We start from the raw sequence: 14,536 nt of genomic DNA on the forward strand, positions 1-14,536 counted from the left end.
TGCAGCCTGCGTTGATGCCCAATCTCTCCCAGTGTGTAAGATCTAATTTGGTACTCTGGTTGCAGAGAGCCAGAAATTCTTGCTGCCATTGTTTTTCCATTCATTGACAACAATGGGCAGAGAATCGTGAGTACCCCTGCACTCACAAAATATATCCCACCACCTCCCCTTTTATGGTGATCTCTGGTGATGAAGTAGAATCAGCCCTTTATTCTCCTGGGGAAGTTCCTTTAACTCCAGAAGCAATTAGCAAAACACCAATAGTTTTAATCCCACCCCAACTCTCCACTAAGGTTTTTGCCACATGCTTGGTAGGGTTGATAACGCAGTAGATAATATCAGCAGTACGAAGATGCTAAACTGGCCTGTTCCTGTATTATAGCTTCTAAAGCCTGAGACCTTGCAGGGCCCTCACCACACGTTTGTGATATATATAGATGACTTGGATGAAAACGTGGATGGGTGGGTTAATAAGGTCACAGATGATACAAAGATTAGTACCATTATGGATAGTGAGGAAGGTTGCCAAAGGATACAGCGGGAGAAAGATCAGTTGCAGATGTGGGCAGAGAAGTGGCAGATGAAGTTTAATCGGACAAGTGTGAAGTGTTGCACTTCAGGAAATCAAATCAAAAGGGAAATTACACAGTTAATGGCAGGACCCATAACAGCATTGATGTACAGAGGGATCTTGGGGTCCACGTCCATAGCTCCTGAAAGTGGCCACACAAGTTGATAGGGTGGTAAAGAGGGTGTATGGCATGCTTGCCTTTATTAGTCAAAGCATTGAGTTTGAGAGTCAGGAAGTTATGTTGCACCTTTATAAAACTCTGGTTAGGCTGCATCTGGAGTATTGCATTCAGTTCTGGTTGATCCATTGCAGGAAAGATGTGGGGGCATTGGAGAGGGTGCCGAAGAGATTTACCACGAAGCTGCCTGGATTAGAGGGCATGTGCTATGGGGAGAGGTTGGAAGGCTTGGGTTTTTTCTCTGGAGCGCTGGAGGCTGAGGGGAGATCTGATAGAAATCGATAAGACTGAGAGTCATAGATTGAGTAGACAGCTGGTATCTTTCTCCCAGGGTTGCAGTGTCTCATACTGGAGGGCGTGCATTTGAAGTGATGGGGGATAAAGTTCAAAAGATGTGCGGGGCAAGTTTTTTACATAGAGTGGAAGGTGCCAGAATACACTGCCGGGGTGGTAGTGGAGGTAGATACAATGGAGGCATTTAAGAGGCTCTTAGATAGGCACATGAATATGCAGAGAATGGAGGGATATGGACCATATGCAGGCAGAAGGGATTTGTTTAATTAGGCATCATTAGCTTAATTAGGGCCTGTTCCTGTGCTATACTGTTCTATGTTTTGTATGTTCAAATTTTAAATTGCTTGCTACACTCTGGCCATATTCTACCTCTAGATCCAGTCAGAGGGTGTGTATAAATTGTTGGTTCTGAACATTTGGGTCTCTTTCATTCATTCAGCTGTGGAGCTCCAGTATTCGGTGGATCTGGGACTGACCTGGCAGCCTGTGCTGACTGACTGTCTCCCCAGCAACGTGGAGTGTAACAAGTACCACCTACAGAAGATCCTGGTGTCAGACACATTCAACAAGTGGACCAGACTCACCCTGCCCCTGCCACCGTACACCAGGTATCTCCTGCGCCTTCCCTTTCAGTTTACAGAACATTGAGACATTCAGCTTAAGTGAGCTGTTGTTTTTGGTGGAAGGGGCTGCCAAAGTGGGTAACAGAGATTGTGTCAAAGGAGGGATCACTATTTCGGGGTTCTAAATGTATCTGATTTCTTAACACTGGTCAAATGCCATCATTATTTGAAATAAAAACTACACAGTTCCACATATTTTAACAGAAGAAAACAATTCAGTCAAAACCATCCACTGACTTCCGATCAACTAATCCCTAGGTGATATCCAGTCTTCTCCTGTAACTTGTGTGGGAAATCAAGGAATTCCCCAGGGAAGCAATAAAAGAGCTAGTTCTATGATCTTTGTAAATGAGCAGTGTTGCATAAATCAGCCTTGGTTGAAGTGGCACGCAGGTCAAATAGCCTGCCCACAATCGCTGTCTAGACTCGCACATGAGAATTTATATTTGGACATGATGTGGAAAGGGTAATCACTATGCATTGTGCCTCTCTATAATCTGTTGTAGATCTCTCTTGTGTGGAAAACACTGCCATCTGGTGATCTATGTGAGCACTGCACAGCCTGAATATTGCCTAGAAATTGGATTTCACCCAGCTGAATTAGTACTGTGTTTAACCCTAATGCCCAATTGGACAATAAATCCCCACGCTCCCCCCCCCCCCCCACAAAAAAATGGGTGGTTTGCATATGGTTTGCTGTGTGAAATGCCATTTTCGTGATCCTTGCAGAGCTTGTGGCAGGCACATCGTTCTCATGATGACTGCAAGGTAGCTTGAAGTGCAGCCATAGTATGGCCCCTAACAAGTTCATACTATGGCTGCACAGGGGTAAGGTCGTGCATCTCAAGTATTTGCAGTGAAACTCCCCTCTGCACAATCTTTCTTACTAAATGAGTCGCATATTCTGAATTGCCCCTTGGTACTGCAAGACCTGGGTCATAACTGCAGAAATTGTCAGAAATTATCAGTGCTGTGAATAACTACAGTCAATGCTGAGAGACTAGCAGTCATTTCTAAAGCTCAGGCAACACATCTGGACTGCAAACGTCGATGACCCTATGAGAACCCTTTAATTCACATCTCTTTGTTGACTTGCCATGGCTTTATTAGAATTTAAAATGAAGGCCATGGGTTGCAGATTATTGGTCCGATTTGCATGGAGAAAGTCTAGAAATTAAAACACAAGTGTAGCAGATATTATGTCCTCTCTTCAGTTCAGTTTTACGAAGTGGCTGCTCCTCTGATCTCCAGGCCCAAACTACACTCATAATAGGCAGATATAAGTCTCCCTGATCAACAGGAATAGAGCAGAGTAGCAATTAAACTGCAACCACCACATTTCCCATTGCCCTCTCGCTGGGCTTAGCATCAGGTGAGGTACCTGCTATGCACCAGAGGGCAGAAATGCAAATGAGGTTCCATGATATACAATGGGGCCTAGAGGAATTTTTACAAGGAGGACATCTCAGTTTTGCCACCAGGTGAATCTGCTAGAAAATCTGTGAGGCTGCTTAAGGGTAACTTTCCCAAATGGGACATGGAGGAGCTGCTCTATCCCAGAAAGTGAGTCCAGTCTTCTGTTGCACCTCTCCTGAGCTGGGTCTCCAGTTCACACACTATGTTTGCTGTCTATTTGGCTCTATAATTCCATTCAGAATTGATGATACAGAACATCTATGATGTGTCCAAAGCACATGCATCTTTCCCATGTTCACAGGTTTGATACTTTTTAATCCAATACAGATAGTATTTTCACACATTCCGTCAAGACAATATCTGATTGAGGTACATTTGAAGGAGAAAAACCCTATTTTTACAAAATTCATTTATTTTTATGTAATATCAATCACTATTATCTAGTAATGTCCATTTCAACCTCCACTGCGTGAAGTATGATCTACTTAGTTTAGTTTGCCACGTTTATTGATAAAAGTCAACAGTTCACAGCAATTTACATCATTTAAGTAGATACTTGCTGAGAAGTATATGAATTTATTAGTAGGAACAGACAATCTGCTGGAGGAACTCAGCAGATTGAGCAGCATTTGTGGGAGGCAAGGAATCGGGACTGATGCAGGGTTTTGACCTGAAACATTGACAATTCCTTTCCACCCACAAATGCTGCTCGATCCACTAAGTTCCTCTAGCAGACTGTTGCACCAGATTCCAGCATCTGCAGTCTCTTGAGTCTCTTTCTGAGCTATTGGTAGGTTTTGGCACCCAGCAGAGCTGATGGAGAATGCAATCTTTACCATCTCTTATCAATCACCATTCAACACTCTTCCATACATGCCGGCCATCAGCATCTGCAGGGCACTGGTAGAATTCTCTGCTGCACATTCAGTTACTGACCAACTAAAAGTACAGACAAACAAGTTGGTGGCAGAAACCAACCGCAAGAGATGCAAATGAATTGTAACAATGTCCACTGCACTGTGCTGGAAAACTGAGACTTACAGGCTTGTGGGTTAGCCATGTAAATCAACCTGCTTGCCTTCAGTTGCTCAGTGTGGTACAACTATTATCCAAAACAGCAGCACTTGAAGAGTAAGTGAACTGATGATGTTATTTGAATCTGTTATCCCTTAAAGGTCTCAGGCCACTCGTTTCCGTTGGTATCAGCCAGCACCCTTTGAGAAGCAGCAGACATGGGCCATTGATAACGTTTACATTGGGGACAGCTGCCTGGACATGTGCACCGGCCATGGAAGGTGCTCACGTGGTTCCTGCATGTAAGTGAAGGACATTTGATGGGAATGCTTCCAGCTATTTCAAACTATTATTCTTGAACTGAATTCTTCCTAGTACTGCCTCACTACTGGCTCCTAATATACATGCCTTTGGTAATCCTGCTAATACACATGTAAATTTGCATTTCCTTTAATCATTATCTAGAAAACCCATTCAAAAGTGTAAGGAACAAGTGATATTAAATGCAGTATCAGTAACAAGATGAGAAGATCTGATGTGAGTGTTGATCGAAGCTGAGCAGATAAGAGAAGCTACTCAGTGCTTTCAATAAATGTGGAAGTTGGCAGACAGGTGACAGGTAAAATTAATGCAAAAAAAACTAATAAAGTAACAATGCTAAAACAAAGAAAATAATGTGCCTAGAAAATGAAAGCAATCCATCGATAAATTATCTTAATCATGCTTGATGGCAGTATTCTGCTGGAATGTATCAGAATGTATTCCAATGTGTAGACTTAGCTGCAAGTAGATGCTTCCGATCTACCATTGTCAGGTCCTCCCTTATGTGACGGAAATTAGCTTTCTCCTTTTTGTTAATGAAATTGGCCTTCCCCCAGTTTAAGACCTTTATTACTGGTCCATTCCTATCCTTTAAACCACTTTAAAACATACGGAGGAATGCTGGGGTAATCTTCCACTTCACAGAACATTGGTATCACTAAACTTATATTCTGTGTATAGTTCTGGTCATCTCCACCACCTTAAAAAGATTTTGTGGCAATTGAAAGGATGCAGGAGAGATAAATGAAGGTTGGGAGTGTTTGGATTATGATGTGCAATGATGTGTGTTACTTTTGATCTCAGAGGCAAAGAGCAGTGTGAGTGGCAATGTGATTGCTAGTATTTGGATTCTGAAGGGACGGCAATGAGTCATAGAGTCGTAGCTTGGAAACAGGCCATTTGGCCCAATTTGCTGACCAGTGGGCATTCTTCTGTACTAATCCCATCTGTACCCTTCTACATCTAGGTGACTCAGATGCTCACTTGGACACTATTTAAATGCTGTCAGCGACTCACCTTCAACTACTCTCTCAGGCAGTGCATTCCAAGTCCTTACCACTCTCATAGGCCCTCTTAAATCTCTTCCCCCTTACCCTAAATCTATGTCCTCTAGTTTTATCTTCCTCAGATATGGGGAAGAGTTTCCTACAGTGCACCATATCTATACCCCTCATAATATATACCTCAATTATGTCCCCTGATAACCACCTCTGCTTCAGGGAGAACAGAGCTAGTTTCTCCAGTATCTCCTCATAACTGAACTGTCCCATTCCAGGCAATATCCTGGTGAATCTCCTCTGTACCTTTCCAGCACTATCACATTCTTCCTGACCAGAATTGCACGCAATACTCCAGCTGAGATCTGACCAAGTTTTTGTAAAGTTAGAGGATAACTTCTGTTCAATGCCCTGAATAATGAAGGCCAGTATCCCATATGCCTTCCTAACCATGTTAGCTACCTTTGTTGCTACCTTCAGCTCAATGGACTTGTAATCCGAGGTCCCTCTGTTTCTCAATGCTCCCTAAAACTCTACCATTCATGGTGTATGTCCTAGTCTCACCTACCCCTTCACTGAATTCTCCAACTACAAAGTCTCTTTCCTTTATGAATACCAATGAAAAGTATGCATTGAGGACCTCACCTGTACCTTGTGGCTCCATGCATTGATTGCCCATGTTGTCCCAAATAGGCCCTACTTTTTCCCTGGTTATTCTTTGCCCTTAATATACTTGTTGAATGCCTTTGGATTTACCTTAATCTTGTCTGCCAGAGATTTTAGCCTTCCTAATTTCCTTTTCAAGTACCTCCCTACACTTTTTATCTCTTGACGGGCCTCCCACTTCATTAGTTCTAGGTACCTGTCATATGCTCCCTGTTTTTGTGCAGATATAGACTTACCTGAAAGTTGACGCTTCCAGTCTACCATTGCCAGGTCCTCCCTTGTGTGATTGAAATTGACTTTCTCTTTTTTAAATTATACCGAGTAATGGTCACTCTCTCCAAAACAATCCCCCACTGACGCCTGCTCCACTTGACCAGCTACGTTGCCCAAGATAAGGTCAGTGCCGAGCTGATATCAGGAACAGTGGAGCCAGGGGCTGGACATCCGACCTTATAAGAGGGTAAATTAAGACCTGCAGAGAAATGATTTCTCTGAGCAAGCGGTCAAACAATGCAACAGCTTTCTGGATGGAAAATGTAAATAATTAGCACTGATTCATGCAAATGAACATGTTGATCTCTCAGAAATTAACATGTTGGATGTAGCATGTGAGTAATTCGGCACATGACAAATGGTGAGCGTAGTGTGCTTGGGAAGAGAAGATGATTTTAGACCTGGGGTAGGTAAAGCTCTCCACCACTGGGATTGGCCTTACATCTTGACTGAGCCTATAGTAGACTAATTGATATTGATTGATTGCTGTGATTATCATAGTGGCATGAACTACCAGGATGGCAGAAGGTGAATTAAATGGATACTGAGTGTGTTTTTCCATCAAGCTATTTCTGAGTCTCTTTGTTTTAATATTAGAGTGGAGAATGTAAAAGCCATGGATTGAGTGTTAGTGGTACTGGAAGTTTAAACATTTATGAAAAATGGGAAATGGGACTGTGACTCTGTCCTTCAGAGAGCCTGCATGGGTTAATGGGGCGAATGATAATCTCTGCATAAGATGCTGTCATTCTGCATAAGAAATCCAGTGGTCCCTCAATCAATGGGTCAAAGGCCATTTTCAGTCATTTAAAACTTGGAACAGATACTGATGAAGGTTGCACCTTCTTCGTTCAGACTTGGATTTTTTTTTATGCTCAAGGTTCCTACTTAAAGTGTTGTGGCAGTGTATTTTTCACCTCTGAATGACTTTGTGCAGTATCAAGGTGGCAGGCCTCCCTTTTCATCAAGCCAAGTGGCTCTCAGTTGCCCAACAGAATGCTTGAACAATAACCTGGAATTTCTTTGGAGCTGTTACTGCAGCAGTGCTCAAACCTCCTGGAGTCTCCAGGAATTAATAAGCAACTTGGGAGGGAATTCATAGGGACATTCAATTAAATGACACTAGTTATTATTTCTTCAAATGTGTTTATTAATTTTAAAGCCTCGGGAAGAGAAATAAATTTGTTCTCCCCAAGGCTTTAAAATTAGGTGGTCACTTTCCACCTGAGGTAGGAGGGGGCTGTGGAGGTGGACAGTTAAGATGACTAATGGTATGAAGGTGGGACGGCAGGTGTTCATGCGATGAAAGCTCCTGGAATACAATCCACCAGAGTTTGGCAACCCCAGTCCCGCTCCTTACTGCAACTTTGGCAAGGGGAAGCCCATTGAGGCTTCTGAGTAGGATTTCTCCCCCATTTCACATCACGTGCTTTTTCATTTCTATATAAGTCAAGCTGAAGGTGAGCAAAGTTGCATGTTTTATTTAATCCCAGAATTAAAGCAAAAATGGCTGGTGTTCACAAAGGGTAATAGAACTCGATGCTTCAACAACGTTTGGCAGATGCGGGGAAGAGAGAATATCAAAGATATTGTTGTCAATATCCCATCCCACCCTTACCAAGGATTGACCAATCTGCCTTCACCACCATTGAATGCGAGTCTGATATTGCCTTACTTATAAATGTTTCAATTATTGAGGAGCTCACTTGAAGGGCCACAGTGCATGTGCCACGAATTTGGAATTTAAAGGAGAAAGGGCAGGGTGAGATGGAAGGGGGACATTAGTCAATGTCAGAATTAAACCAAAAAAAAGTTGCTTATTACCATCAGTAATCTAGCATTGTGGCCCTGGTGCTGAGGCCAACCCTTTATGTTTCAGTTTACAAACAATGAGAGGCTTGAGTTCTGCAGGAGTGATAATGTACAAGATACAACCTGCGTCTCAGAATAATGGGCTACAATGCCCATATTTACAGAAAAAGTTTAAAAGATGCAGCCTTTCCTTGTGTAACTGTGGGATGCCTTCATAGTCTGCAATTTTCTCTCTATTCCCTTTGTCTCTGTGAATATAACCTTTGCAATGGCTTTTCCTTGTACCCAGCTGCGATGAGGAGTGGAATGGCATGTACTGTGATGAACCAAAGACGAGTCTCCCCCGCCAGCTTAAAGACAACTTCAACAGATCCCCGTCCAGCAACAACTGGCTGACAGTAAACGGCGGCAAACTCACCACCGTCTGTGGCGTCGTGGCCTCTGGAATGGCTCTTCACTTTAGTGGAGTGAGTGTGATCTTCAGGTTCAGTTGTTAGCAAGCATGTCGGTGTGTAAGTCAACTTATGATGTCTGGTTGTAAGAAATTGAGTTCAGATGTAGAATCATAAAAAATTTGCCGCTCAGAAGGCGGCCATTCAGCCGTTCATATCTGTGCTGTTCAAAAAAGAGTTACCCAACCTAGTTCCACCTTCCAGCACTTGATCCACAGCCCTGCAGGTCACAGCCCTTCAAGTATACAACCAGACGCTTTCTAACTGTGATGAGGGTTCCTTTTTTTTATTTTTATCCAAAATAAACTTTATTCATAATGAAAGACAAACTATATACAATAATAAAACAGTGCAAGCCTTTACATTCTTGTACAGATCAATCATTAGTGTTACCTTTTTATATAAAAAAAACACAGCACCGATGCCACTCGTGTGGCTCTCTGGGGTGATACACCAATCCCATATTTACAATATTTAAGGGGCTTTCTCGCCTGACCCCGCCCCTCCCTCTCCAGTGGCAGAAGAACCCTAAACTGTAGTCCTAGCAAGTTCTGGACCCCTACCCCTTTCTGGATGAAAGTATGTTTCATCCTCTTCCCTCTTATCCTTCTACCAATTACTTTAAATATGTGCCCCATTTATCAAGATGGAGTTAGGACTTGGCATGGAAAGGGGAGTGACCAACCAACAAAAAACAGGACTGGCAGACGTCATTTTTCAGACTGGTGATCTAGTGGGGTGTCTAAGATCAGTGGCGGGATCTTAACTATTTATAATTTATGTTAATGACTTGGATGAAGGGACAGAGTATGCCGTAGCCAAATCTGCTCATGATACAAAGATAGATGAGCTAGCAAGTTGTGAGGACGACACAAACAGTCTGCAAAAAGAGGTAGATAGCTTAACTGAGTGGGACGAATAGATAGATGGATTATAACATGAGAGAAAGTGAGAATATCCACTTTGGAAGGAAGAATGATAAAACAAATTATAATTTATTCAGAATGAGATTACAGAATGTTGAAGTGCAAGGAGATCTGGGGTCCAAAAATTAGCACGCAGGTACAGCAAGTAATTTGGAAGGCTAACAGAATTTATTGTACACGCTCCCCCCAGGTTACAAATGCCTGACTTATGGACAGTCCATACATACAAATGGGTGTTTGAGAGACCAGTGGGATGAATGGGGTGGGGATGGATTTTTCCGACTGCTACGGAGCTGCAGGCATCTTCTGCCGGGTGGGAATGGGGCACTTCTGCGTGCCTTCTCTCTCCACCACATCCCCCCGAGCATCAAAAGCTGGGGACTGGGTCAAGCCCAGCAGAGCTGGGAGCTCTGAGCAGGCTCACTCACTGAGTCAGTGAGGTCAGCTGGCAGCCACTCTTCCCACGTTTCATCACTCTCCCATCATAGCTGCTTCTGTGTCCCTCTCCCACACACAGGAATGGAACCCTGCCGTAACCTGAGCACTGTCTGTAAAAGGGTGTGAAATATAAAAGTAGAAAGGCTTCTTGGAAACTTTAGAGGGTCATGGTGAGGCGACACCTGGATACAGTTTTGGTCTCTATATTTAAGGAATAATGTGCTTGCATTGGAAGTAGTGCAGGGAAGGTTCTTTGGGTTGATTCCTGGGATAAACAAGTTGAAGTATGAGCAACACACACAAAATGCTGGAGGAACTCAGCAGGTCAGGCAGCATCTATGAAGGGAAGTAAACAGTCGACGTTTTGGGTCAAGACCCTTCATCAGGACTGGAAAGGAAGAGGGCAGAAGCCAGAATAAGGTGGTTGGGGGTGGGGGAGGAGCACAGGCTGGCAGGTGACAGGTGTGTGTCCAAGTTGAAGTATGAAAAAGGTTTGAGTAAGTTGGGCCTATACTCATTGGAATTTTAAACAATGGGAGGTGATATTATGGAAACAATAGTCTGAGCAAGTACTGAGAGGATGGTTCCTCTAGTAGGGGTGCCTAGAATATGGGTGCAAGTTGTCGCCCATTTAAGACAGAAATGAGGATCTTCCCTCAAAAGCTCGTGAGTCTCTGGAATTCTCTACCCAGAGTACTCTGGAGGCAGTCATTGAATATATGCAAGACAGAGATTGACAAATATTTAAGCTACAAGGGATCCTAGGAGTAAGGTGAGAGAGCAGGTAAAAGGCCAAATGTATGCAGCAATGGTCTCATAGATTCATAGAGTTATACAGCATGGTAATGGGCCCTTCAGCCCAACTCATCTGTGCCAACCAAGGTGCCTACCTAAGCTCATCCCATTTGCCTGCTTTTGGCCCATATCCCTTTAAACCTTTCCTATCCATGTACCTGTCCAAATGTTTAGTTTTAGATTCCCCTACCCTTGGAAAAAATACTGTGACCATCTGCCCTATCTATTCCCCTCATAATTTTATAAATCTCTACAAGGTCAACTCTCAGACTCCTTCAATGCAAGGAAAACATTTCCATCCTATCCAATCTCTCCTTGTAACTCAAGCCCTCCAGTCCGACTGAATGTGATGCAGACAAGAGGGGCTGATTGGTCACCTCCTTCTCCTGTTTCTTTTGTTCTTATTCCCTTGGCCTTTGATCCTAGCTAACTCAGACAGAGGCCCTCGTAGTGTTTTACAAGAAAACATCATGTGTTACTGGAGTGATGTAAGGTCAATTTTACCTTCACGTCCTCTGCAAATCCTTTCACCAACATTACCCTGCCTCTGGTTGACAGTATTACCCCATCTTAGCACCACAGGTAGGGAATGGAGACTGTGGAAGGATGGGTGAGGGGAAACATCTGTTCTCCTATTCTTCATCACTATCCAGTGATGCTTCTTGAAAAACAGCAATTTTAGACGGTCAGACCATGCTGGGATTGGATACCTCCATAGCTGAGCAGGTTCTTGCTTGCACAGCCAGAGAAGTATCCAGTCTCAGAACCGTGAAAAATTGATTTCCATGTTGTTTTCTGATGTTTGCCTGTACACTTGTCTATAGCACATTACCAATTCAGTGCAAGAAAGCAATAGCTAGAATTACATTCCAGCTAATTCCACCTGTCTCACAAAGGGGGCAGACTCACCTTTAAGTCTTTCAATTTAATAACCTATTGCAAGAATCAATAATTATTGCATTGCCAATCTCAATTACCGTCATCTTAAGCATGATTAAAGAGACAACCTCAGATGATTGAAAGGCATTGATGTGTCACTGAAGTGCTTGTGCAATAAACGGCTTTTATGGCCTTGAATTGGTGTTAATATCTAAACGATGTTGAGTTACACAGCAAGAGGAACGAACAAAAGCCATAGGTGTTTCCTGGAATGGCTGATAACTGGGTTTATTTACCAAACACTTAGCTTTCTTTTCTGCTGTGAATTTGTATTTTAATTAATATCCGAAGCTTATCTGTACAGCAGTCAAATCAATTCAGATGTGGCCTCAACGTGCAGCCAATCAGAATGAAAATAAATCAAAATGCTGTGGATTTGTATCCCACTGAAAGTTTATTCCTGTCCCAAGACTTTTCCTGGCTCCACTGTGGGATCCAGCTCACATAGATGAGCAACTGATTGCTTGCTCCAAATCCCCTCTCACATGCATAATAAGGCAAGTCGATACTGGCATCGCGTAATGTGGACATGTATTTTTGAATGTGATCCAAACTTGTCCCTCAGGTCCCCTTTAAATATCCCCCCCCCCCCCCTCACCTTAAACCTATGCCCTCTAGTTTTAGATTCCCCTCTGTGTTCAAAACACAGTCCTGACAATAAAGCACATACAAACTCTTCTTTTATTTCTTTTTAATTAGTCATTGCTACCTTTGTGCTGCACCTATTGGGACTGCATCCAAACAGTTTTAACAGTGCACCTGTAGCTGTGGCGACTGACTCCATTCTCAATTACGGCAGGGCTGAGGTCCATACTTGTAACTCAGAATGCAAGTCTTGCCTACCTTCTCTCTCTCATGTCAGTTTTCTGAGGTGATCGTTGGTTCCTTTTAATGAAAATCAAAACAAAACTGTACATGCTGGAAAGCTGAAAGAAGAACACAAAATTCTGGAAACATTCAACCAGTCAGGCAGCATCAATGGAAGGAGAAACAGAAGTTAACAAAGGGACATGTAAAAGCTGTGACAACATTCATGAAAATAATACACATTACTCTCAAATACACATTTGACAGCTGTGCTTGTCTTCTCCCTCGATAATTGTCCTAATTAATCAATCAAACTGACGGCTTCATCAACAGCTTAACCATGGTGATCTTGCCCCCCCCCCCCAATCAAAGATATTCCCTTTGCCCTATCCATCCGTCCCCTGCTCTCTCTGAAATTTACTGCTCGTTTTCTCTCCGAGTTCTGATGCAGCAACTTTGAACTGAAACTTTAATTCTCTTTCTCTTCACACTGATGCTGCCTGAGCCACTATCTGTTTCCAGTCAGTACTTTATTTTTCTGTTAGTTCCTTTACTTCCATGAGGACAAACCATTTTAATATAAAAACAAAAGTTGAAGTGCAGGTTTCAATACTTTAATCAGAACACTTTCATTGTCAGAAGCTTCAAACAAACCCCATTAAAAGACCTGAAGAATTGCCACATATTTACACTAAAGTCTTTAATTAGGAATAAAATAGTACTGGAAATGCTGAGCTGCATCTGTCGAGAGGAAACAGTCATTTTGTCTTAAATAGGAGATGAGTTATACCATTGACTCTTTGGACAAAAGCCCTGTAGAATATGACAGTAATTGCCCTTGGGTATTAAATATTAACAACATTGTGCCAGTTTTCCCAAAACAGAGAAACCTGAAGACCATAAATTTTCCAAAAGCACAAGAGTGCTGCCATGTTAATCCATGTTCTAAGGCGCCTTGTATTAAGGTGCACAACTATTTGCTTTCCAATAATGTTTTAAATAAACATTGTGTTGAAACAAATTGGCATCCAACGTGCCTAAAACCTGATGGAATTATTACTCTGCTTTAGGGTTGCACACGTCAGCTGGTGACAGTAGATCTGGACCTCTCAGATGCCGAGTTTATTCAGTTTTACTTCATGTACGGCTGCCTTGTTCCCCCAAGCAATCGCAATCAGGGAGTCTTTCTGGATTATTCTATCAATGGAGGCATCACATGGAACATCTTAATGGAAATCTTCTTTGACCAATACAATAAGCCAAGGTGAGTGTCTTGAGTACTCATACACATGGACTTCCTTGGAGAGCTGCCAAAATAAAAAGATGCATTAACTACGGTGTGGGTACAAGACCAAACTGCTGCAGCTGAAGTGTCAATGCAGCCAGAGTCTGGCAATGGAGCCCCAGTGGACAGCTGAGTAGGTGGAATGAAACTTCCCGGTAGGCGTTTCCACAATCTGCTTTGCTCTGAAATCCATTTGTGCCTCTGCAGCTGGTTCACAATCAGAATTATATTAGGCCCCTCCTTTTCATTCATAAAGGGAGGCAGACTGAAAGCAGGAAACTATAGGTCAGTTAGCTTAACATCTGTCATGGGGAAGTATTCAAAACTGTTACGAAAGGCATTATAGATTACTTTTACTACAGGCGTTAAGGCACTTAGAATTAATTCAAGACTATCAGGCAAAGTCAACAGAAAATCACAATTGGCCACTTATTGGAGTTCCATGAAGATGTAATATGTAATGTGATAAAGGGAAAGCCAGGGTTGTGGTAAGGTGATGTGTCCAAGGTTATTGAGGAAAATAAAAGCTCAGGGTGCAGGAGGTAACATGTTGGAGTGGAAAGAAAACTGGGTGGCTAATAGGAAGCGGAGATTAGGCATGTGGGTCAGTGATCTGTTTGGCTTGATGTAACTGGTTGGTTGGTTAATTGGCTACAATAGATTAATGCTACTATGTGTGGATGGGTGGTGGGGGGTTGATGAGAGCATGAGAAACAATATTGGGAAAT

At 42.7% G+C, this 14,536-nt stretch overlaps 1 protein-coding gene across 5 annotated transcripts in view; it reads left to right on the forward strand.

Annotated features, from left to right (window-relative positions):
* The window catches only part of reln (reelin), a 276,572-nt gene that overhangs the window by 224,427 nt on the left and 37,609 nt on the right, over window positions 1–14,536 (forward strand). For all 5 annotated transcript variants that reach the window (XM_052034310.1, XM_052034309.1, XM_052034308.1 and 2 more), the window contains 4 exons: window positions 1,483–1,651; window positions 4,258–4,398; window positions 8,456–8,633; window positions 13,594–13,787. In XM_052034310.1, coding sequence (XP_051890270.1) covers window positions 1,483–1,651; window positions 4,258–4,398; window positions 8,456–8,633; window positions 13,594–13,787 — 682 coding nt within the window. The remainder of the gene's footprint in view (window positions 1–1,482; window positions 1,652–4,257; window positions 4,399–8,455; window positions 8,634–13,593; window positions 13,788–14,536) is intronic.

This window comes from Pristis pectinata, chromosome 19 (assembly GCF_009764475.1).
Source record: "Pristis pectinata isolate sPriPec2 chromosome 19, sPriPec2.1.pri, whole genome shotgun sequence".
NCBI lineage: Eukaryota > Metazoa > Chordata > Chondrichthyes > Rhinopristiformes > Pristidae > Pristis > Pristis pectinata.